Source organism: Carlito syrichta, unplaced genomic scaffold (genome assembly GCF_000164805.1).
Source record: "Carlito syrichta isolate Samal-C Ts95f unplaced genomic scaffold, Tarsius_syrichta-2.0.1 Scaffold151581, whole genome shotgun sequence".
Classification (NCBI taxonomy): domain Eukaryota; kingdom Metazoa; phylum Chordata; class Mammalia; order Primates; family Tarsiidae; genus Carlito; species Carlito syrichta.
The window spans coordinates 143851-165931 of record NW_007095677.1 but is presented as its reverse complement, the minus strand read 5'-3'; the positions used below and the strand labels follow the sequence as shown (position 1 = coordinate 165931).

The window sequence follows — 22081 nt, the reverse complement described above, 5'->3', positions numbered from 1 at the left end:
TGAAGGTGGGATGGCCAGCCCTAACTCTACCACCTCGGGCAACAGGAGTGAGGAATGGAATGAAGGCATGACGGATAACTAAGGGGCAGTCAGAGCCTTCAGGAAAGGCAGGAGTCCTGAGCAGCATGGACCTGACTCCTGGCTCTGCTGCTTACTACCTGCGAGATCTTAGGAAGCCAAGAAGTGACTCTGATTCTCACTCTGAATCCTTATCTATAAGATGCTGACAGCAACACCTATCTCACACATTCCTTAAATAAAGTCCCATAAATTAAATGAGGTAACTAATTAAACTAAGCAAATTAAAACAGGCTCGGCGAAGTGGCTCACACCTATAATCCCAGCAATTTGGGAGGCCAAGGCAGGAGGACTGCTTGAGCCCAGGAGTTTAAAACCAGCCTAAACAACACGGCAAGACCCTGTCTCTACAAAAATTTCTTTAAAAAGCCAGGCATGGTGGTGCACACCTATAGTCCCAGCTACTTGAGAGGCTGAGGCAGGAGGATTGCCTGAGCCCAGGAAGTTGAGCCTACAGTGAGCTGTGATCATGCCACTGCACTCTAGCCTGGGTAACAGAGTGAGATCCTGACTCAAAAATAAATAAATAAATACAGGAAGATTATTTTTCAGTTGGATTTTGTTAAGATTAGGCAATTACACAAAAACTGCATCTATTTCACAATCCCTTTATTTCCAATCTAGGTATCTGTCTCATATTTTGTCATTTTAATCAGACACAAGAAACTCTCATAGTATGTTGATCCTCCCATCTCTTTTAAAATTAAGGACAAGAAAAAGCAAAAAGAACAACTCTAAACTGCAAAGGCTAAAAACAAGACCCAAATAAAAGTTGAAAAGCACAATTTTTTAAAAAGTCTAAGTGCCAAATATAGAGAGGGCAGGACTGGTAATCGATGTCATATTCTTTCCCCTGTTAAAAGAGGAAAGACGTCTTTGTGGAGGGAACAGAAAACAAGCTCCATGGAAGACGGAAAGGCCCCGCCACGTATCTGCCCCACCTTTCTTCTCTGCGCCCTCGAAATCGTGGGTCCTCGGGATCCCGGGGGAACCGTTCATCTCCGGGTCTGCGGCCTTCCCACGCCCCTGGAGGGCCCCGGGCTGCACCCCGGCCGTCCCCCTCGCTGAATTCCCTGTGGTCAGGAGGAAACGGAGGCCCGGGGCCCCCTCGCCTCCACTTCTCTTCTTGTGGTAAAGGTCCTCCTCGCCCCTCAAATTCACGTAACCGGTGGCCAAAGCGCTTGTCAGGGTGGAAGTCATCTGGTCTGCTGAAGTCATCAGGGAAGTCGGGATGAGGGCCGCGCCTATCAGGGGGACCCCTGCAGTCCTGGCCACCCCGGAAAGGGCCCCTCTCCGGCCCATGCTCAGGGCCGCCGCTCTGCTCGTGCCGCCTCTCTGACATCGGGCCCATGTGATGGTTGGGAGGGCCACGGGAGTCACCTAAAGGAAACAAAGCTGACTTTTACCATGTCTTCCAGGAACCCTGCCAACACAGGTCTGAGGTGCAGCATCTTCAAGTTTCAGAATGCATTCTTGTACACAGACTGTTTTCCCTCCATGGTTATTAGCATACTTAGGAGACAAAATGTCCCCAGTGGAAAGAACACGGACTTTGGGCTGCAGATTTTGACTTTATCACCCACTAGCTACAGTAACTTGACCCAGAGCAGATCACTTATCTCAAATGCGATCAGGAACATATGTCCACATCCGAATACATACTAGAAACAAATGAGGGAGCACCTGGCATAAGAATGAGCTTCCTTCCCTGTTCCTGTCATTTCAGTATGTTCAGTAGGGCCACATGCTCCATGCCCAAGGTGGACACAAGAGAGAAAATAAATGCTGCAGGCCAGGAAGCTGAGCACTGAGATTTCCCCTCCGCACTTGTGAATGCAGCAGGGCCCATCAACAGGTGCCACTGCTACCACCGTGGTATCCCTCCTGTCACTAGCTTGTTTCACTGGATTCCTCAGTAGGGTACAGGGAACCAGAGACCTCTCTAATAACTGCCTGGCAACCACATAGCCTTGCGTGGTTGTTACACAAACACATTTTCTGCTCCTTTCTAGGAATAATGTCCCTCATCTACAATATTATCACTATTCTTTGCACACAATACACTTTTGGAATCCCACTGAAGATTTTTTAAAACATGTGACTACAGTAATATATTCAGAGTACTGAATAAAAATGGAAAGAGACCAATTCAATTTGTGATGGTCAACTTAGTTCACTTCCTAACTTTGAAGGAACTGTTTTCCTGGCTACCGAACTACTGCAGCAATTATGACTGTATACCTATTTTCCGTCAACATACAACTTAAATCAAAAAATTGTTTTAAGTAGGTACAAAGGAACACTCTTGTTTCTAAAAAAAAAAAACAAAAAAACACTATGTTTTAAAAGTCATATTCTTCCACTGGTCAAGCTCATGCCTTTTGCTGCTTTTCCCTGGCAATAAAGATAAATCTCCTCCTGTTTCCACCCAGCCATAATTCTCTCCTTCGAAACAGCCCTCCCCTCTTACTGTTGTTAATTTCTCTTGGTCATTTCAATTTCTCCTCACCATTCAACATGTATAAAAGCTTAGAAATCTACTATTAAAATGTGCCATTAGAAAGACTCTCTCAGCTGGGTGTGGTAGCTCATACTATAATCCCAGCACTTTAGGAAGCCAAGGCAGGAGGATCATTTGAGCCCAGGAGTTCAAGACCAGCCTGAGCAACATAGTAAGATCCCTGCATCTATTAAAAAAACAAAAACAAAACCCTCTCCCCGTCAGCTCTTTCTGTCCTCTGCCTCCCCTGACACTCTGCTCCTCTCTGTTCAGTTTTCAAAGGTCCTAGCTCCATTTCCTTCCAGTCTACAGGCTCCCTCACTTCTCACTGTGTTCCTACAGCTCATGGCTCTTCCCTGACTTGATACTTGAGCTTAGGGTAACCTCAGACACAACAGATCTTTGACCTGAGGAGGCCATATCACATTTGGACTTACCTATGAATATCAATCCTCCCATTACCTCTATCTGTACAAAAGTACCCTGCTCTTCCAAGGAAAGAAACCCACCACTACAAATTAGAAGGGATGTGGCCACCGGTGATGGGGCAGCGGCGGCGGTTAATCCGGTAGGAGATGGCAGGGCCACTTTCCCGGCTCTCCCTTCTCCCTTTGGTCCCTGGGGGGAGAAAGAGAGGAGGGAAAGAAAGAAAAGGTAGGGGCTAAAGAGAACAGGGGAGAGCAAGGATGAGAAGAAAGGTGGTGGAGAAAGACACGGGGCAGGGAGAGGAAGAGAGGCAGCTCTCAGTTTGTGGATGGTGGCACCCTGGGGTGAAGACTCTTCCTGGGGCCCCAGATCTGAGGGGTCGCTCTCAGGGCTTTCTCTCTCTATGCCCCATGAGGCACTTTCCCTCAGTGTCTCCCCTGCTACCACTTCCCACAAGGGGACAGAAATAAGCGTTCTGGTGCCTTTCCCTCTCTTCCCTAGCTCTCATAGTGCACATAAACCCAAGACTGAGCTTCACATCCCCAAAGTGTCTTGCCCAGGAACCTAACCTGGGCCACCCAGTGCTGTGGACTTAGCCAATCAAGAATAAAAGAGGGCGGGTCTGTGTAGAACAGTCTCTGCAGCCTTCCTGATCATCTGAGCTGAGGTCTCTTCCCCATGGAAGTGTGTGCAGAAAAAAACACACCGTCTCCTCGCTCCCCTCCAGCCACACTCCCAGAGGCCCCCCTTCACTCTGCATGGCAGGGGGCACCTGCCAAGGAACAAGGTCCAGTGGCACCTGTGACTCTCCTTTAATTCTTAACTTCCAAGTAGCCCCACAGCTAAATACCAACAACTGTCATCTCTTTGCTTTTCATAATAACCTGAGGAACCACACATCGACACACTGCTTCAAATGGTGCAGAACAACAAAACCATTAAAGAATATTCAATGGCACAATCTGGGAGGACAAGAGAGTAGTAATAAAAACACTGTCAAAAAACTTAAGCAGAAACAATTCAGCTCTTGGAAATGACAGAAATGTGCACTTGCATTGCCACTATATGTGGCACAGGCACTACTGCCAGGGACGTCTGTCTGGGTGCCTTCTCAGCAGCTTCCATGGGTGAGAAGCTTATTTCCTCGGGCCAGCAATGTTGCCTGACAAAATAGATCTATAAAAAACAGCATAAGACAAAGCTCTCACCTGAATCAACCATGCTCTTCTTTTGCTCTGAGGTTCAAATTATCATCCTATCAATGACTTCACCGACAAAACCATTTACTATAAAATGTGCACAAACCTGGTAGAATACAATCTCTTATTCAGCAGAGAAGATATTTACCTTTGTTCGAACCAGGTCCTTGTCCAGGGTTCAGAGGGGGGATGCGACCTTGTGCTCCTTGCTGCCCTAGGCCTGGTATCAGGGGTGGGGGGCCTGCACTCTGCCCTTCCTGGAAAGATGTGTTCAAAGGGAGGGTGTGAAATCATAGGTTTGTGCTTCATGAGTAACAGCTGTATGATACTGTGACAAGATAAAAGTTCAGTAAATATTGAGCTAGTGGCATTGCGGCAAAATTGTCCTTAAATCAGGGGAAAGAAGATACTTTTCTTACTAATTTTAAAAAGCACTTGTATTTTAAACTTGCTGACAGATTTTATTTAAAGTTTGATTTTTATTTGTAATGCTAGACAAGAACTCCAGTGGAAACTCCAAAATCAGAACACAGTATCACCACCACTCTGCACAGAGGTGGAACTTATGGCAAAAGTGAAAGCCTGGCAATCTGCCAGGATAGGCAGACTCTGCCGTCACATCCAGATCTCCTGCCAGCTCTAGAGAGCAAGCAATCCTCTCAAAGCTGAGGGCCAGATCTGAAAGGGGCATCAGATCAGAAAATGACTCCTGCTGAGCAAGACATTCACCCTGGGTTTCCTTCACATCCCTCTTAAGCTATTATTTTAAGTAATGATGAGTATTACTTCTTTAGTTGTTATTCATGAATAATTTTCATTTTTATCGTAATCAGTTTTTTTTAGAGACTCTGTCTCCAAGGCTGGAGTGCAGTGGCATGGTCACAGCTCACTGCAGCCTCAAACTCCGGGGCTCAAGTGACCCTCTCGCCTGGGTTGGGATCACAGGTGTGAGCCCCTATTCCCACCTCCACATCCCCCTTGTCTCTGCTCCCTAAGGCCTCACCTCCTGGGCACCCTACCACTCTTGCCCAGTGAAGCCACCCCACCCATCCTGTTCCATTCACGAGGTTCTGGCAGCATGTCACAAGCCTGTGCTGGTCCTCCTCAGGGACCCAGAACTCAACCCCAGCAGGTTCCTAGTCCTAATATTCTGCATATTTATTTAGCTGTGTCTCAATTCTGACTCCCCACACTGTCTAACAATCAGGTCTCTTGCAAAATAAATATACATATACATATCTAGTCATTCCTTTATACACAAAACATATGGACCTACTATGAGAATAGAGTTTCATCATTGCAAAATTGCTTCATGCTTTGTGGCCTGTCCCTTTCACCCCAGGAGCCTCTTATCATCAGCATGCATGCTGCTACTTTAGTACCTGAAAGCAGTTCCACTAAATTAAGCCAATTACAGCAACTGACCTGGTCAAAGTGAAGAAAGTTAGATTTCAGCATATAAGAAACATGTGCAATGATTTTCATCAGGCAACTTTTGAGATTTGAAACACCCTACAAAGTATCACATCTTCTGATTCATCCTACCAACATTTCTTTAATTCGATTAAAATTTGAGAATCATTTTCAGTATAAAATGTTTTACTATATGGTACAATAAAAACTCTCACTGAGGTCAGGTGCAGTGGCTCACGTCTATAATCCCAGAACTTGGGAAGCAGGGGCCAGGAGTTTGAGACCAGCTTGGGCAATATAGCGAGACACTCCCCCAACCCATCTCTACAAAAACAAAGCAAAACTCTCACTGAATTGTCCCAGAAACTTAGGCCTGTCCTCATGAATTGGTCATGTTTATAATTTCTACTATAAAATGATAGCTAAAGTTTATTACTTTTTATCCTCCAAAATGTAAACTGCTAACTTGTTACCATAAGATTATAAAATTAACTTAGAACAAGTAAATATTATACAAACACACACACACAAAAATGCACGATGGATTAATAAAATATGTAATACTTCAAGATTTAGGGCAATTTAGGATGGCAATCCTAGACTTTATTTAATTCATCCTAAATTCTGAAAAGTGCCCAATAAAAAATCTGCAAATGAACTCAAATGCTATCAGATTCTTCATTGCTCTAATATTTTTAAGTTCTGGAAGATCTACTGAAGAATATCACATAATTTGCTTATTTAGCTAATCAGTTTAGTTCAGTAAGCCCAATGGCTATCTTTACGTTGCAGATTCTCCATGGTGTTTGAAAAAGAGGAATAGACATGTCCTCTACATGCAGCATCTGTAGTATCCCCTGCCACGTGACTACCCAGGACATCAACTTCAGCTCACTCATTCACTTTTAGTTCACAACTGACTGCAGGGACAAAACTCAGTTGTTCATACACAAATAGTGCCTCCAGATGGAAAATTTCAGAGAAACATACAACCACACAGCCCAACAGTGTTACATCCATTCACGCTTCATGTAGTCTTTCTGAAATTCAGCCCCGAGTAACCTGGACTCTCCTCACACCATCTCCCAAGCACAGTAACTGAAGAATAAAACTTGGCTGACAAAAAGAGTCCTCGAAAAAGGGGCAAGGGAATTTCTGCAGTAATACTCCCTCCTGCAAATACTTTTATAAGTGAGTTGAAAACAACGTTAGCAAAATTTCACTCAAAGGGTCACCACTTTGCAATACTCAATTCCAGAATCACAGATCTCTAAAAGCATTCATTGAAATAAAAATAGTTGAAGTACACAGCCTATAATATAATCATGAGTTAAATACCCCATATTGTCTTTAAAAGTGGAGCCAGTAGACAAGTCAGAGGTGGCTTGGTGGCTGGCAGGCCCTGGGACACCAGGCTACAAAGTCAAGGCACCAGAAAGAGGTGCATGAAAGAGGGGCACGAAAGCCTCAGAGCTGCTACCATGCTCCATGCTTCCTCCTCAGGCTTACAGCTCTCTTGGAGCCCTGTGACAATTATCAACTGTATTCAAATGAGACCTGGTCTTTCCTAGAAGAAACTCTTATTCAAAAAATAAAAAAGTGAGAAGAAGACTAATATCAAGATCTACTTAATAGGGGTATAATCTAACTCATCATTCTTATGATGTTCTTCTTCAGCCAGGATGCTAGTATCTTAAGCCATTGTCACTACCCGAGAAACATTTATACCCAGCTGAGACTGTGTTCACAATACTCAGCAGTACCTCTTTAGTGCAGAGTATATTTTCCCAATGTGTCAATGCCTGTAAGTTGGAAATAAGAAATACCTGGTTGAAGGGGGCCCGGGGTCCATCACCTAGCAGAGGTGTTTTCTGCTGCTGGAATGGTATTGGCCCTTGAGATGGATGTGGCCCTCTTGCCGGATTCTGCTGTCCCTGAGGTCCAGAGGGCCCTTGCATGCCACCCTGGGGTGGAGGTCCCAAAGAGCCCTGGGGTGGCCCCTGCTGACCTTGTGAGCCTGGAGGCCCTCGCAATTCCTGAGGAGGGCCCAGCATTGACCCTTGGGGTGGAGGCCCCTGCATGCCTCGCATCTCCTGAGGACCTCTCATTTCCTGAGGGCCATGTCCCAGCAGTCCGCTTGGAGGGTGAGGCCCTCTCATCTCTTGAGGCGGGTGGCCCATCATCATCCCTTGAGGTGCAGGACCTTGATTCTCCCGGGGACCTGGAGGCCCCTGCATCGCTCTTGGATTCAGTCCCATCAGAGGTCCCTGAGACACCGGGCCTTGGATCCCTTGAGACCCGGGTCCGCCTTGTATCCCATGAGGATGAGGAGGCCCTTGCATTCCTCTGGGACCAGGTGGTCCCTGCATACTTTGAGTACCAGGGGGACCCTGTGGGCCCAAGTGACCCTGGGGGCCAGGTGGACCTTGGGGGCCTATGTGACCCTGTGGGCCAGGTGGACCCTGAGGACCCAAATGACCTTGAGGACCAGAACTACCCTGTGGTCCAGGTGGCCCTTGAGGTCCCAAAGGGCCATGAGGTCCAGGATGCCTCTGCATACCTTGGGGCCCATGCATGTCCTGAGGCCGTGGCAACCCCTGGGGTGGGCCCTGAGGTCCCTGTGGTCCCATGAATCCTTGTGGCCCCCCACCTCCCTGATGCAGTGGAGGACCTTGTGGTCCCATTTGTCCTTGGGGTCCAGGGGGCCTAAACTGTCCCTGTGGACCTGGAGGCCCCATCTGAGCCATGTTCATTGGCATCTGCTGAGATGGATGAGGCTGTTGAAAACCTTGAGGAATCTGAGACATTGGACCTTGTCCTGGAAAGGGCTGGGGTCCGAGGAGAGGAGTGCCAGATGAGGGAGGAGGCTGAATTTGCTCAGCCTGTTTCTGCGCAAGTCTTTCAATTTTAAGTTGCTGCAGGGAAAGAAAGAAAAAAGCATGCTGAACAAATAAACCAGAGCCCTCAAAAATGACAATATTATTATCACATATTCTGTTAGGGGGACCTCAAAATACACATAGTGCATCCTCTTATTGCCCCAGTGGTGATTAGATCTATGGACTACTCAAGCACTGTGAGGGCACACACAACTTCACAGCACTGAGGCTTCCAGACTCCCTGTAGACTACTACTTTTTAGGTGCTGGAACACAGTCAGCATTCTCATCAGGGAAGCCCAGAACTTTGTCATTCTTTGTAACTCTCATAGGTGGGAAAAATAAGAACAAGCCACCTGTCCTATGAGCTGACAGAAAAATAAATATATTGTACCTATGATGAATTCAAATTAAAACTATATTGGTTTTAATTTTTCTATTAAAAAATGTATATTTAACTTTGGCCTACTTACTGCTCCACTGATCTGATTTAAAAGTTTAAGAAACTGGATTCTTCTGGACATTAATCTCCTAATAGAGCAACAAGGAGTGGTGGTGATTACCAGAACCATAGCAGAGGCCTTCCATTTTCCTTAAGAGCGTATCAATAAAAAATGCACCACTGCATGCTTAGATCGTCTGAAATCCCCCTAAAGCTTCACACACCTCAAGAAGTTGTGGGTTAGTGTACTGTAATGTGGCCATTTCTTGCTCAATCTCTGCTTGGGTTTTCTTCTTCTCTTCCAATTTAATGTCCTCTTTTCTGTCATTCAGCACCTCATTTGGAGCAGGAATTGGAACTTTATTTTGCATCCAAGCCTTGGAAAAAAGGGAATATTAAAATATACCCCAAGTATGAAAATCACAATTACAGAATGAAAAGATCATTCTACAATGTTATCTACTCAATACAGCATGCTGAACTGTGTTTATTTCTTTTTCTTTTTTTTTTTTTTGAGTTGGAGTCTCACTCTGTCGCCCAGACTGGAGTGCAGTGGCCGCTCCCGGCAACCGCAGCCTCCACCTGCTGGGCTCCAGCGATCCTTCTGCCTCAGTCTTCCGAGTAGCTGGAACTACAGGCGCACGCTACCTTGCATGGCTAATTTTTGATTTATTGTAGAGACAAGGTCTCGCCAAGTTGCCCAGGTGGGTCTTGAACCCTCAGGCTCAGGCAATCCACTCACCTCAGCCTCCCAAACTGTTTATTTCTAATGCTAATACTCAGTGACATGGGAGTGGCATTAGGCAGATGCATTACTAAGTAGCAAATACTGAAGTGATAAAAGCTACAAGATACTACATTTTACTCAGAATGCAAAGCTTGTGAGCCTCACACACTTTGTGAGGCACACACACTTTGAGTTGAGGGAACAACTAGGAAACAGAAGATAAGCAATGGAGAAGAACCAACACATTCTCTCTGATCCATGCCTCTTTCTCCTCCTTTCTCTGATGGCATGGAAGATGAGCATATCAGGATAAAGAAGAAACTCAATCCAACTGCAAAGTGGCAGACAGGAACTATGTCTAAAAATGATGGATATGTGAGGAAAGTTCCAAAAGAGAGTCTAGAGTACAGAAATGCCTTCAACAGATGAGATAACCCAAGAAAAACCTAAGTTACCCTAACCAACCATAATCTCCCAGTGCATGGATGAAGTAGAGTCACTTTTAGTTACTTACCTGCTGGAACTGAGCAGGAATAGGTTTTGCATAAGGAACTTTCTTCTGAGGTACTTTTTTCTGATCCTTTTGCATTACCTCCTCCATTCCCCAGTCCAAGCCTGGAATTGTCATTTCAATTTCATTGGATTCATCTTTCCCTGTAACCATAAAGAAAAGCAGTTCACTTCTTAAGGAACTGGTCATTTGATCAATGAACACATCTGTAGAAGAAGAAGTGTTAAAAATTATTCAGTTTACTCCACTTTTATCAACAAAAAAACATTGTAGCATTTAAACATAAGTTATCAGGAAGGTAAGAAACAGGTCCAGAAAAATTTTATAAAAATAAAATGTGTATGTGTATATATATATATAACTTATCTTACCCATCTGCTCCTGTTCCATAGCCAGTTTTAATTGTTCTGGTATTCCCATTCCTGGAATTACTGCCAGACTATTAGGTTCAAGGTCATCTATAAATAATAATACACCCACTGTCAATAGAGATTTTATAAAAAGTAGTGGCCAAAAGGCTAATGCTTTATAAAAATTAATCATATCACTGGTGATTTATAAACTATAAAATTAAAATTAGCTTTGTATACTCTTCCCAACACCTAACACTTCTTAGCAGAATATCAGATTTCAAAGAAAGATAAATGTGCAAGAGTCTCACCATATTCCACTCCATCTTCAGACATTCCAGGTAAAAGATTTAGATTATATCGATCTCGCATTTTGTCACCTGGTCGGTTTCGAGTCCAGAATTTGCTGTCAAAGTAACAGGAAAGAAAGGAAGGATGGTTTCAATGTTATCCTAGGCAATTAATAGTATTAAGCAACCCCTTGGTAAACACACAAATTCTTACAATGTCTTTCTCCTAAAAAATTAAAATATGGAGCCTTTTTTTTTAATCAGAAGGCAAAACAAAATTCAAATAACCAAAGTCATATTCTTTTTTCCATTTTCATAAACTTTATTGCTTACATCATGCTCTTCGCAGCCACTGATTTTTATATCCCCTTCTCATCAAAGTGCAAGCTTACTGTTTCACTTTGCACATATTGTAGTAATTGGGTTGTATGTCTTAATGGCATAAGATTTTGTACACAAAGTCATATTCAATACTCAATCTCCTTATTGCAGTATAAATATTTGTAAACTACTACAAAATTGTTTCCAGAATAAACTGGAATAGAAATCAATACATCAATCAATAAATTAAAATAAATATACACAATTTTTTTTCCTGTTGCTCCTTGAAAAGACTTCTTTGCTATTTCATTATAAAGCTTACCTAGTGTGGTCATTTGAGCCTGAGCAGAGAATGTGTCCAAGAGGATGCCAAGCCAGACTCCAGATCATTCCTTCATGTGCCATCTCCATCCCACCTACTTCCTTCTCTACCCTGCAACAGCACCAAAAAAAGAAGTCTTTTTTCACAAAAGTTGCACACACAAAACATTTTTTCTTTTAGCCTTGAAACAAAGCTAACAAAGCCTGTTACTTTGAATCTAGTCAATTCCACATGTTTTAGGGATATTGGCCGGTTATCAGAAATTTAACCTTTTATCCAAAGAGCACTTTAGAGAGAAAAATTTTTTAAGCATTATTTCACCAATAAGAAACTAGAGGCCAGACGTAGTGGCTCATGCTTGTAATCCCTGTGCTTTGAGAGGCCAAAGCAGAAGGATCGCTTGAGACCAGGAGTCTGAGACCAGCACAGGCAACACAGTGAAACCTCTGTTTGCCAAAAAAATAAAAAGAAAGAAAGAAAAAAGTTAACCGGGCACTGTGGAATATCCCTGTAGTCCCAGATACTTGGGAGGCTGAGATACGAAGATCACTTAAGCTGGGAGTTCAAGGCTGTAGTGAGCTGTGATTGCAACACTGCACTCTTGCCTCAGTGACAGAGCGAAACCCTCTCTCTTAAAAAAACACACACATACAAAAGAAAAGAAACTAGAAAATCTACTTTATTTTTCCTTTATGACTTCCATATCTGCAAATAGAGGTGCGTTTTCCATACCAACCTGGATTAACAAAATAGAACTACAAGCAGTCTCTGATATAAGACATACAAACACTCAAAAAAATTACAAAACTTTATCATGTTTGCACACATTTAAGTGCTCTTTTCATAAAATATACCACTCATTCACATAATAAATTGTACATACCCAACGTGCCAGAATAACAAAGAACCATCAGAACCTCCACTGGCAAAAAGTCCTTCATGAACAGGATGCCAGGCCACAGCTGTAAAACAAACACACGGAAAGAAACAAAATTATGAGGATCTGAGAATGCTATATGTAAGAGTCATCAGAATGAGCAGCACTGATATCACAGCCACTGACCTGTGGCTTCTTTCTTATGACCTCGGAAGACTTGAAGCTCCTCTTTCAGGTTTCGGATGTCAAAAAGTTTACAGAGATGGTCACGTGATGCTGTGAGTAGCCAATTGCCATTAAGATTTAATTTCACTTCCATTACTGTGTTTTTATGGGCATGACTAGAAACAAAGCAGCAAGAAACAATCTATTAGAATTCAAAACCAGTATAAATCAAAATAATGGCCATTTTTTAAAAAGCACATGGATCAAGGTGGCAAGAGGTTTGGCCTAGAAGTAATAAAGCATGTAACATTACAGGACTACATTAAAAGTACACATGAAAGAAATAGGTCAAAGACAGTAATAATGCCCACTATCTAGGCATGACCCTCATCAATCAGCTAAAATAGCAGCAGAGTATCAACTGGACAGAAAGGTGTATCTGTGAGCAGGGGATGTATTTGAACACATAAATTAATATTCAATAAGGCTCAGTTAAGTTTTAAAAAGACAATGAAGTTCCTCTCGTTAAGACAAAGTGTAAAAATGGGCACTGGATAGTTTGAGGGTTAACTTTAACTAAAGCCAATGCAACAACTCACGGTGTGCATAACGCACATCTCCTTCACAAGGCATTCTAAGTTGGTGTGGCCCTCAGCATTGTGCAACAAGGCAGCCTTGCTCTAACCAGTTCCCTCAGCATATGGTTCACTTCCCAATCAGAAGGACCAAGACACAGATGCTTGGTCAAAAAAAAGTTAACACATTCATCTCACTGTGAATGTTTACAAATAATCAAAGAGAAACCACACATGCAGCTGCATTGTAAGAAAGCAAGGTAGATAAAAAGTGAGAACTGATTCAAAAATGAAAGAAAAACATCTCTTTACAAGTAGTGAGATGGAGAAGACTGGGCTGTATGTGGTAAGGGGCACACACATCAACTCCACACAGTGCCAAAGGTATTCTGATGAAGAGAGACAGAAAGCAAGAATAGTAATAACCACCTCCTCCCAACTCCCATGTAACCAAAATAAATGTAGGTCTATGTGGCAGAACAAAAAGCAAGCTTTATTTTAGGAATTTCAAGATAACTATATTTAATTGATAAGAAGTCTATAGCTCCAAGTCTATTGTTGTCTAAACTACTTTTTCAGGAATAAAGAGAAGAAAAAGCTAAAAGTTAAGAGAATACAGACTGCTTTGTCCCCCTGTATTCAGGGGCCAAGGTGGGGTTCCTATCACTTACAGTGTTGCAAGACTCTGCCCAGTCTTGGGATCCCAGAACTTGATTGGCTGTTGACTATCTTTACTTCCTGAAACAACTAACCCTTTGGTTGGATGCCAGTCTACACATTTCACATCAGCACCATGCCCTGTCGGAAACAAGTTAGGATAAAAACCTAATCAGTTATATGCATTTAAAGCAATTTAAACCAAAGTAGAGAAACCTACTAAATGTTTTGATCTCAGTGCTCAGTCAATTTAGACTTTTTTTAAAGCCTTTTGGCCTTTGTGTCTGGAAGTCTTTTGGATACAGCATCCTTTCCTCCTGTGCCAAGATGCACAGGAAACAGTTCTCTTCATCTGGAATTAAGTGCATCTTCTTGTCTACTTGCTGGAAGGTCAGTCAAGGCTTTTTGGAAGCTGTACCTCTGAAGCCCCTGTATATAAAGCTTTTTAAAATTACGTTCTGCCCAATTATCCTAATTAATAGACACTTCAGTTTTTCTACTTTGTGGCAGTCCTTATGGATCAAAAGTCCTAAATTCAGGTTTAGATACCACCACTTTCCAGATGTGAAGATAGAAAAAGTATTCCAGGTCAGATGCAGTTGCTCAAGCCTGTAATCCCAGCACTTTGGAAGGCTGAGACGAGAGGATTACCTGGGCAACATGGTGAGATCTCATCTCTACAATAAATTTTTTTAAAAAGTAGCCAGGCATGGTAGTGCACAACTGTAGTTCCAGCTACTTGGACAGCTGAGGCAGAAGGATCACCAGAGCCCAGCAGGTCGACACTGGGGTGGCCATGAGCGTGCCACTGCACTCCAGCCTAGGTGATAAAGTGAGACTCTAACTCAAAAAAAAAAAAAGAAAAAGTCAAACATATGCTGTGACAATCAGATGAGATGATAATAAAAGCCAACCTATTGAGTGCTTACTATGTTAGGCAGTGTATTGAGCGCTTATAAGCATCAACTTTTGAAGTCCTCATAAAATCCCAAGAAAGTATTAACATTATTTCCACTTTACAAGTGAAGAAATAGAAAGACCGGAGAGGTTAAATAATCCATCCTAGATTCCAAAGCTATTCAATAAGACCAGGAGTAGGGACTTGAACCTAGTCTTCAGGATTCCAGAGATGGTTCATTTAACATTTGTGTAGAGCATGAGGTCACTTCACAAATGTAATACATTAACTTACTTTAAAAAAAAAGTCACAAACGTGAAAATTAGAATGTATAAAACTGAAAGAAATGAATATTTTTGAAAAATTGGGTGTTGTACGAAGAGTACCAAAGAATATTTTAATACAGCAAATGCACTAAGAAACAGGCGAGAATAAGGTAGGGCTTTTGAAAGAGCTTCCTGGCCAGGTTCAGTGACTCCGTCTGTAATCCCAGCACTTTGGGAGGCCAAGGCGAGTGGATTGCCTGAGCCTGAGCATTCGAGACCAGCCCAGGCAACTTGGTGACTCCTCATCTCTACAATAAATAAATTTTTTTAAAAAAGAAAGAAAGAGCTTCCTTCTTTAACCTGGATCAAATCCAGCTTCTGTGAAATTCTGAGGTGGAAAGAAGGATACAGAAGTGAGACCAAGGGAAGCAGAGAAGAAAGACGACATAGAGGCATTGGAAGTAATCTGCACCCGTTCAGAAGGGGAGAAACTTGCATCTCAAACAGGCATGGGTTTGTCTTAACACAGTGCCCCAGGCTGGCAAGCATATAAGACAATATCTAGAGAACAGTATGGCAATATGTACCCAAAGCACACAAAAGGGCATTTCCTACAACCTAATAATCCCGTGTCACAGATTTTATCACGAGGAAACACTCAGTGACCAAAAGGATTTGTTTATTTCTAAGTGCCTTTGAATAGGACACAAATACGTAACACAAAATAAACTGCATTGCCTGAGCCCACGGGTTCAAGACCCACCTGGGCAACTTGGTGAGAACTCATCTCTACAATAAATCAAAAAAATTAGCCAGGCGTGGTAGTGCGCGCCTGTAGTTCCTGATACTTGGAAGGCTGAGGCAGAAGGATCACTGGAGCCCAGCAGGTTGAGGCTGTGGTGGCCAGGTGCATGTCACTGCACTCCAGCCTGGGTGACAGAGTAAGACTCCAACTCAAAAAAAATAAAAAAATAAAAACAATAAATTGCAATGTGGCATATGTACTAAAAAAAAGTGGCGTACCTATTATAAATGATCCTGCAAATGATTTATAGACATGATTACAATGTTCATGATACTATGTTTATTTTTTTAAAAAAGCTGGCAATCAGTGTGTACAACCACTGTAAAAGGCATGCAAATCAATAACATAAGTGACTGTGTGAGCATATCTTAATAGCGAAAAAAGGCAAGAAGTCTAGACACCAAACTGTTAACAGAAATAATATAAAGCTGGGGGATGGTATTAAGACAATTCTTATTTCTCCATGTTTTTCCTGTTCTTATGTTTTATATAATGAATATAATTTATAACTGGAATCTGAAGGTGGGAAAGGGGAAGAAAGGTTTTGCTTTTACTTTGTCTTTTCCTGAGAAAAAAATTGAAGATGGAAAAATTGAAATATAAATATACTTCAGCGACCCAGCCCCTTGCTTGCTTTAAGAAACTTTAATGAGTCAGTCTTAAAATGATGTAGCCTAGAAATTTTAAAACTTCATGGGCCACTGTCACGTAAAAATAAATATTATGTATAGTTATGTATAAATGTTAACCAATCAAATTTGATTTTATGGAGAAAGTAGTTTTAAATTATAATGCACTACACAAAAAAGTTGACTCTCAAGAGCCATCTCGACCTTCATCTTCTCTAACACAATTTTATTACACAGAGAAAGTATATTTGTTAAGTTTTAAGGTATTTGTTTATTTTAAACAAGTATACAGAAAAACAAAAAACTACCAACCCATAAGAAAAAACATTAAAATATATTTCACCTGATTTAATTTTGTTACCTGAAGTTCTCTAAAATTTAAGTAAAACTCAAGCAAAGCCGGGCGCAGTGGCTCACGCCTATGATTCCAGCACTTTGGGAGGCGGAGGCAAGAGGACTGCCTGAGTCCAGGGGTTCGAGACCAGCCGGTGCAACTTGATGAGACCTTATCTCTACAATAAATCAAAAAATTAGCTGGGCGTGGTGGTGCACGCCTGTAGTTCCAGCTACTTGGAAGGCTGAGAAGGAAGGATTACCTGAGCCCAGCAGGTCCAGGTTGCAGTGGCTGAGCATGCCACTGCACTCCAGTCTGGGTGACAGAGTGCGATGTCGACTCAAAAAAAAAAAAAATTCAAGCAAGTGAGAAATCCCGTGAATTTATCCATACACATCACAAATATAAATCAAATTGGTTGGCACTAATTCTTGGATATTATTTTTTGGTTACTGCTCTTAATACAACTAATCATACTAGCAAATACATATACTTGTGTATAGCACTATTCTAAGTATGTATACCAACTCATCATTTTACACATCAAAATTATAAAGCACAGATAAGCTAAAGAACTTGCTCAGGATCATGTCACTGATACGTGGCAGAGATCTGAATGCAGGGACCTGACCCCAGAACTTCTGTCCTCAAGGACTATGTGCAGAAGGGGTACACTAGAAGGCGTATGCTAAGAAGGCCATACTGCCTTTTCAGATCCAAAACGCTAGGTATAAGAGCCATAAGGGAGAAAAAACCAAGAACATGTAACTTACTCTCTGCTTTCATAAACAGAGACTCACTGAAGGACGGCACCTAAGCAGGCCAGGAACCAGGACATAGCAGGACTCTTCACTTTTCAGCCCTGACATTATGTTGTTTTGGATCAACATGTGTGCATCATCTGCCTTTTAAAACTAAATGCAGGGAATAAAGTAAAGCTACCTGAGAAAACGTGAAAAACTACACACAGCGTGCTAACATTAGTGGTTTCAAAAGGGACACACACACAGCACACACACACATTTGTTCAAGATGCATAAAGGTGTCTGATAAATATTAACTATTCCCAGGAAAGGTAGCTGGGGGGGACATAGGTAAGAGATTTTTCACTGTATATTGTTTTGTGATTTTTCAGTTTTGAAACACATGAATGACCTATTGGGAAAAAATTCAGTCTTAAAAATTTTGCTAAATTTACTTAATAGAAATGGAAAGTGGGTGTGAAATCCTTACAAGCAGTGCATTATCATTTTCATAAATTTTTCAATGAAAAAGATTAAAGAGCACAGAAGAAAACTCATATGCCAATGCCTCCTTCTTCAGGGAAAAAGTTGCTGAATTTCCACTGAAATGACAAAAACCATGTGAAATGATAAAATTCTATCCTCTCATGTCATTGTTGATACATTTAGATCCAAAATAAGATCCACAGAAATTTGGAAACAAGTTTTAGAGTGGAATGATTAAATGAAGTTTGCTATAGCCAAAAATTAAAATAATCATACAACTATCAAAATGAAGATTTTGAAAGCAATGAAAAAAGGCTCATAAAATAATGTGCACTAAAAAGCAAACAGAACAACACATGTACAAACTATACATATGTTGTAAAGATGATTATTAAAGTGTACATGTATGGTTACAAAAAAGAGACACGAGTAAGCAGAAAATGAAAATTACATTAGGAGAATGGAGACAAAGATGCAGTTTTTCTATTCGCATGTCTTCTAGGGTGATACTGTGGTTTTAATAAATAACATGGGTTAGATTTTGTGTGTATGAATTTTTTGGTATGTTTTTCTTTTGTGTTTCTTTGTTCCCTTCTCCTCCCACACCAACTTCCACCCTGGTATATTTTTAATATGAGAAAAAACACCACTGAATGTAACTTTGCTAGGTAATATTTTCCCTCTCAAATTAGCAAAAATTAAATTTGGTGATACTCAATGTTAGTAAGAGAGACACATACAATCCCCAGCCAGATAGTAATTACTTGCATCTGTAATTGGTTGAAAAGTAAATTAGTGCAACTCTTGAGGGAGGCCATTTGGCTGTATCTATCACAATCTTTTTTTTTTAAGGATTTATTGAAAGCTCCCACAGTGGGAGGGAACCCGAAGGGGTTGCCCTCCATCACAATCTTAAAGGTACCTACCTTTGGATCTTGTAAATCCCATGCTAGGAATTTACCCTATTTGACTGCAAAAGATACTATGTACAAAAATATTTACTGCAACTTGTTTGAATGGTCAAGACAAGAAATAACCTAAATAAGAATAATGAGGGGTTATTTAGGAAATTAAGATAAAGGCATATAATTGAATACAACCCAGCTATTAAAACGGAGGCAGACATAGGGACCCTTTTGGGATGTTGGAAACATTCTATATCTTGATTATGGTATCTATGTCTAAATTTATACAAGTCTATGCCTAAAAGGGGGAATGCTACCATATGTAAATTATACATTAATAAGCCTGCCCTTTAAGAAATATAGGCAGAAAAGCAAGGTATAATATGGTCCCATTTATATAAAAGAAAACATAAACTAGTAATACTTTTTTAGAAAGGAGAAATGTATGGGAATAAAAAAGGAGCATTTGGGCAACCCCCTCGGGTCCCCTCCCACTGTAGGAGCTTTTCTGTCCTCTCAAAAACTCCTGCTTTATCACTTTAAAAAAAAAGCGGGGGAGCATTTACTCTTCTGTACTCCTTGATGTTTCTTATATGTGCTTTCATTGCTTTATTTAGTGGCAACTTCTTCTGGTTTCCCTCCATTCAAAACTCAAAGGAATGACTGATGTCAATCAGTGCCTTCATTTGCCAATACAGAATTAACCAGAGCCTGTGGTCCCAGGAAGATGTGCTTCAGAGCTTCAGCAAGGATGCAGCTTTCCACTGACAGCTCTTGGACATGGTACAGCTGCAAGGATATTATGGGTCTTGTGAGCTGGCAAGCCATATATAGAAAGTTAATCTTACACAAATTATTTCATAGAAAAATTATTAAGCACAAAACACATGGTTTATTAATTTCAAACATTACCCCTAAAGAATGCCTCTACATTAAATTACATCCTTTTGTTTGTGAGGGACAGAATCTCAAAATGAACCACTCAAGGCTCTTTGTGATCCCCAAACATGGAAGTTCCAAGAAGGTAGTATTTGTCATGATGAAGCAACAAATACAGACTTAATGGAAAATTCACCCAGATGGCAACAGTTTTTTACAGCCTAGAGACCTGTTGTACTATTAAAAACATCACTAATGGTTAAAATGTTTAAGACTAGAAAGTTCTTGTCTACAAAAGGCAAAGTATTTTTTTAAATCGCATTTGACTAAGCTTCTCAGAATCAAGCCCTCCCCACCCCCACCCCCACCCCCCAAAAAAAACCTGAAGATAAAACTTTGAGTCAGGCATGGTGGCTCATGCCTATAATCCCAGCACTTTTGGAAGCGGAGGTGAGAGTATTGTCTAAGCCCAAGGGTTCGAGATCAGCCTGGCCAACTTGGCAAGACTTCGTCTCCACAATAAATCAAAAACTTAGCCAGACGTGGTAGCTTGTGCCTGTGGTTCCAGCTAGTTGGAAGGTTGAGGTAGAAGGATCACCTGAAACCAGCATGTTGAGGCTGTGGTGGCCATATGTCACTGCACTCCAGCCTGGGAAACAGAGTGAGACTCCAAATCAGGGGAAAAAAACATCTGAACAATACCAAACCTGCTCCAGATACTGCAAAGCCTGCCACAGGCACAAAGTGTGACCCTGCGGGGGGCTGACGGAATCTACTGGCAGACTGTAGTAGACATGCACAATCCTCAGCAGAATGCAAGAGCTCCAGTAACATGGCCATATAGTTACCAATCCAGAATCACTGGGAAAGGTCAGAGGACCTCATCCATACCTGACTGTAACTGGAAGCATAGTATACTTGAAGAAAGATTTCAATTATGAGACTTGGAGATGAAATAGCAAAATTCTAGAATTAAGAGATTCCAGTTGTAAATTACTATACAAAGAATAAGACTGTCTTAGATCTATATAGAATTCCTTCTGAACACAAATACTTAACAATTTAAGCTGCACTATCCATAGTAGCTACAAGCCACATGTGGCTATTTGAATTTGTTTTAATAAAATTAAAAGTTAGTTCCGGCTGGGCTCAGTGGCTCAGCCTGTAATGCCAGCACTTTGGGAGGTCAAGGCAAGTGTATTGCATGAGTCCATGGGTTCGAGACCAGCCCGGGCAACTTGGCAAGACCTCGTCTCTGCAATAAATCAAAAATTAGCTGCATGCCTGTAGGTTTGGCTACTTGGAAAGCTGAGGCAAAAGGATCGCCTGAGCCCAGCAGGTCAACGCTGAGGTGGCTGTGAGCATGCCACTGCACCCCAGCCTGGGCGACCAAGTGAGACTCCAACTCCAAAAAAAAAAAAAAGTTTAGTTTCTCAGTGATATTAGCGACATTTCAGGTGCTCAGTGGTCACATGTGACTAGTGGTCAGCATATTGGACAAAACATTTCCATCATCACACAAAGTCCTACTGGAGAATAATTGGCCTTAAAGAAAGTTTCTCTTAAAATTTCCATAATCATATTACTCTTATTCACTATCTTGGCTGTAACAACAATAATCATCTTTAAATGATTTTGGATCTGGGGAAGACCTGCAAAATCATCCAGCCATACAATTTTAAGAGATGAGAACACTGAGGCATAAAGATGTTAAGATAGTGATGGGAAAAATGGTCTGGATCTTCTTCCGGTTGATCCAGTCCTCTCTTCACCTCACTAAATAGAACATCCAACGTGGCAGAATGGTCCTTTTAGTTTTGTTGCAATTATAAATCAACTTTCACTTTTTCAGTTATAATTGAGGTGCTTGTACGTCACAATTTCTGCATTCCTTCCTATCTCTAAGTTATACAAAAAAATAATTTGGGGTTGGGGCTTGGTGGCTCAGTCTGTAATCCCAGCACTTTGGGGGGCCGAGGCGAATGGCTTACCTAAGCCCGCGGGTCTGGGACCAGTTTAGGCAACTTGGCGAGACCTTGTCACAATAAATCAAAAAAATTAGCCAGGCATAGTAATGTGTGCCTGTAGTTCTCGCTTCTTGGAAGGCTGAGGCAGAAGGATCACCAGAACCCAGTGGGTCAATGCTGGGGTGGCCATGAGTATGCCATGCACTCCAGCCTGGGCAACGGAGTGAGACTCCAACTCAAAAATAAATAAATAAATAAGCCAGGCTCGGTGGCTCAGCCTGTAATCCCAGCACTTTGGGAGGCTGAGGTGAGTGGATTGCCTGAGCCCGCGGGTTCGAGACCCACCTGGGCAATTTGACAAAACCTCATCTCTACAACAAATCAAAAATCAGCTGGGCGTGGTAGCGCACACCTGTAGTTCCAGCTACTTGGAAGGCT

The 22081-nt window shown here is 41.8% G+C and overlaps 1 protein-coding gene across 2 annotated transcripts in view; it reads right to left on the bottom strand.

Moving 5' to 3' along the window:
* The window catches only part of WDR33 (WD repeat domain 33), a 73317-nt gene that overhangs the window by 8067 nt on the left and 43169 nt on the right, over positions 1 to 22081 (bottom strand). Inside the window, exons 7-17 of one of the 2 annotated variants that reach the window (XM_008050566.1) lie at positions 13746 to 13872; positions 12521 to 12675; positions 12341 to 12419; positions 11458 to 11568; positions 10836 to 10930; positions 10546 to 10632; positions 10178 to 10317; positions 9161 to 9313; positions 7443 to 8531; positions 4352 to 4460; positions 1020 to 1458 (exon numbers count right to left, since the gene is read on the bottom strand). In XM_008050566.1, coding sequence (XP_008048757.1) covers positions 1020 to 1458; positions 4352 to 4460; positions 7443 to 8531; positions 9161 to 9313; positions 10178 to 10317; positions 10546 to 10632; positions 10836 to 10930; positions 11458 to 11568; positions 12341 to 12419; positions 12521 to 12675; positions 13746 to 13872 — 2584 coding nt within the window. Of the gene's footprint in view, positions 1 to 1019; positions 1459 to 4351; positions 4461 to 7442; positions 8532 to 9160; positions 9314 to 10177; positions 10318 to 10545; positions 10633 to 10835; positions 10931 to 11457; positions 11569 to 12340; positions 12420 to 12520; positions 12676 to 13745; positions 13873 to 22081 lie in introns of those variants that run through there. The other variant, XM_008050567.1, reaches the window with a different exon arrangement.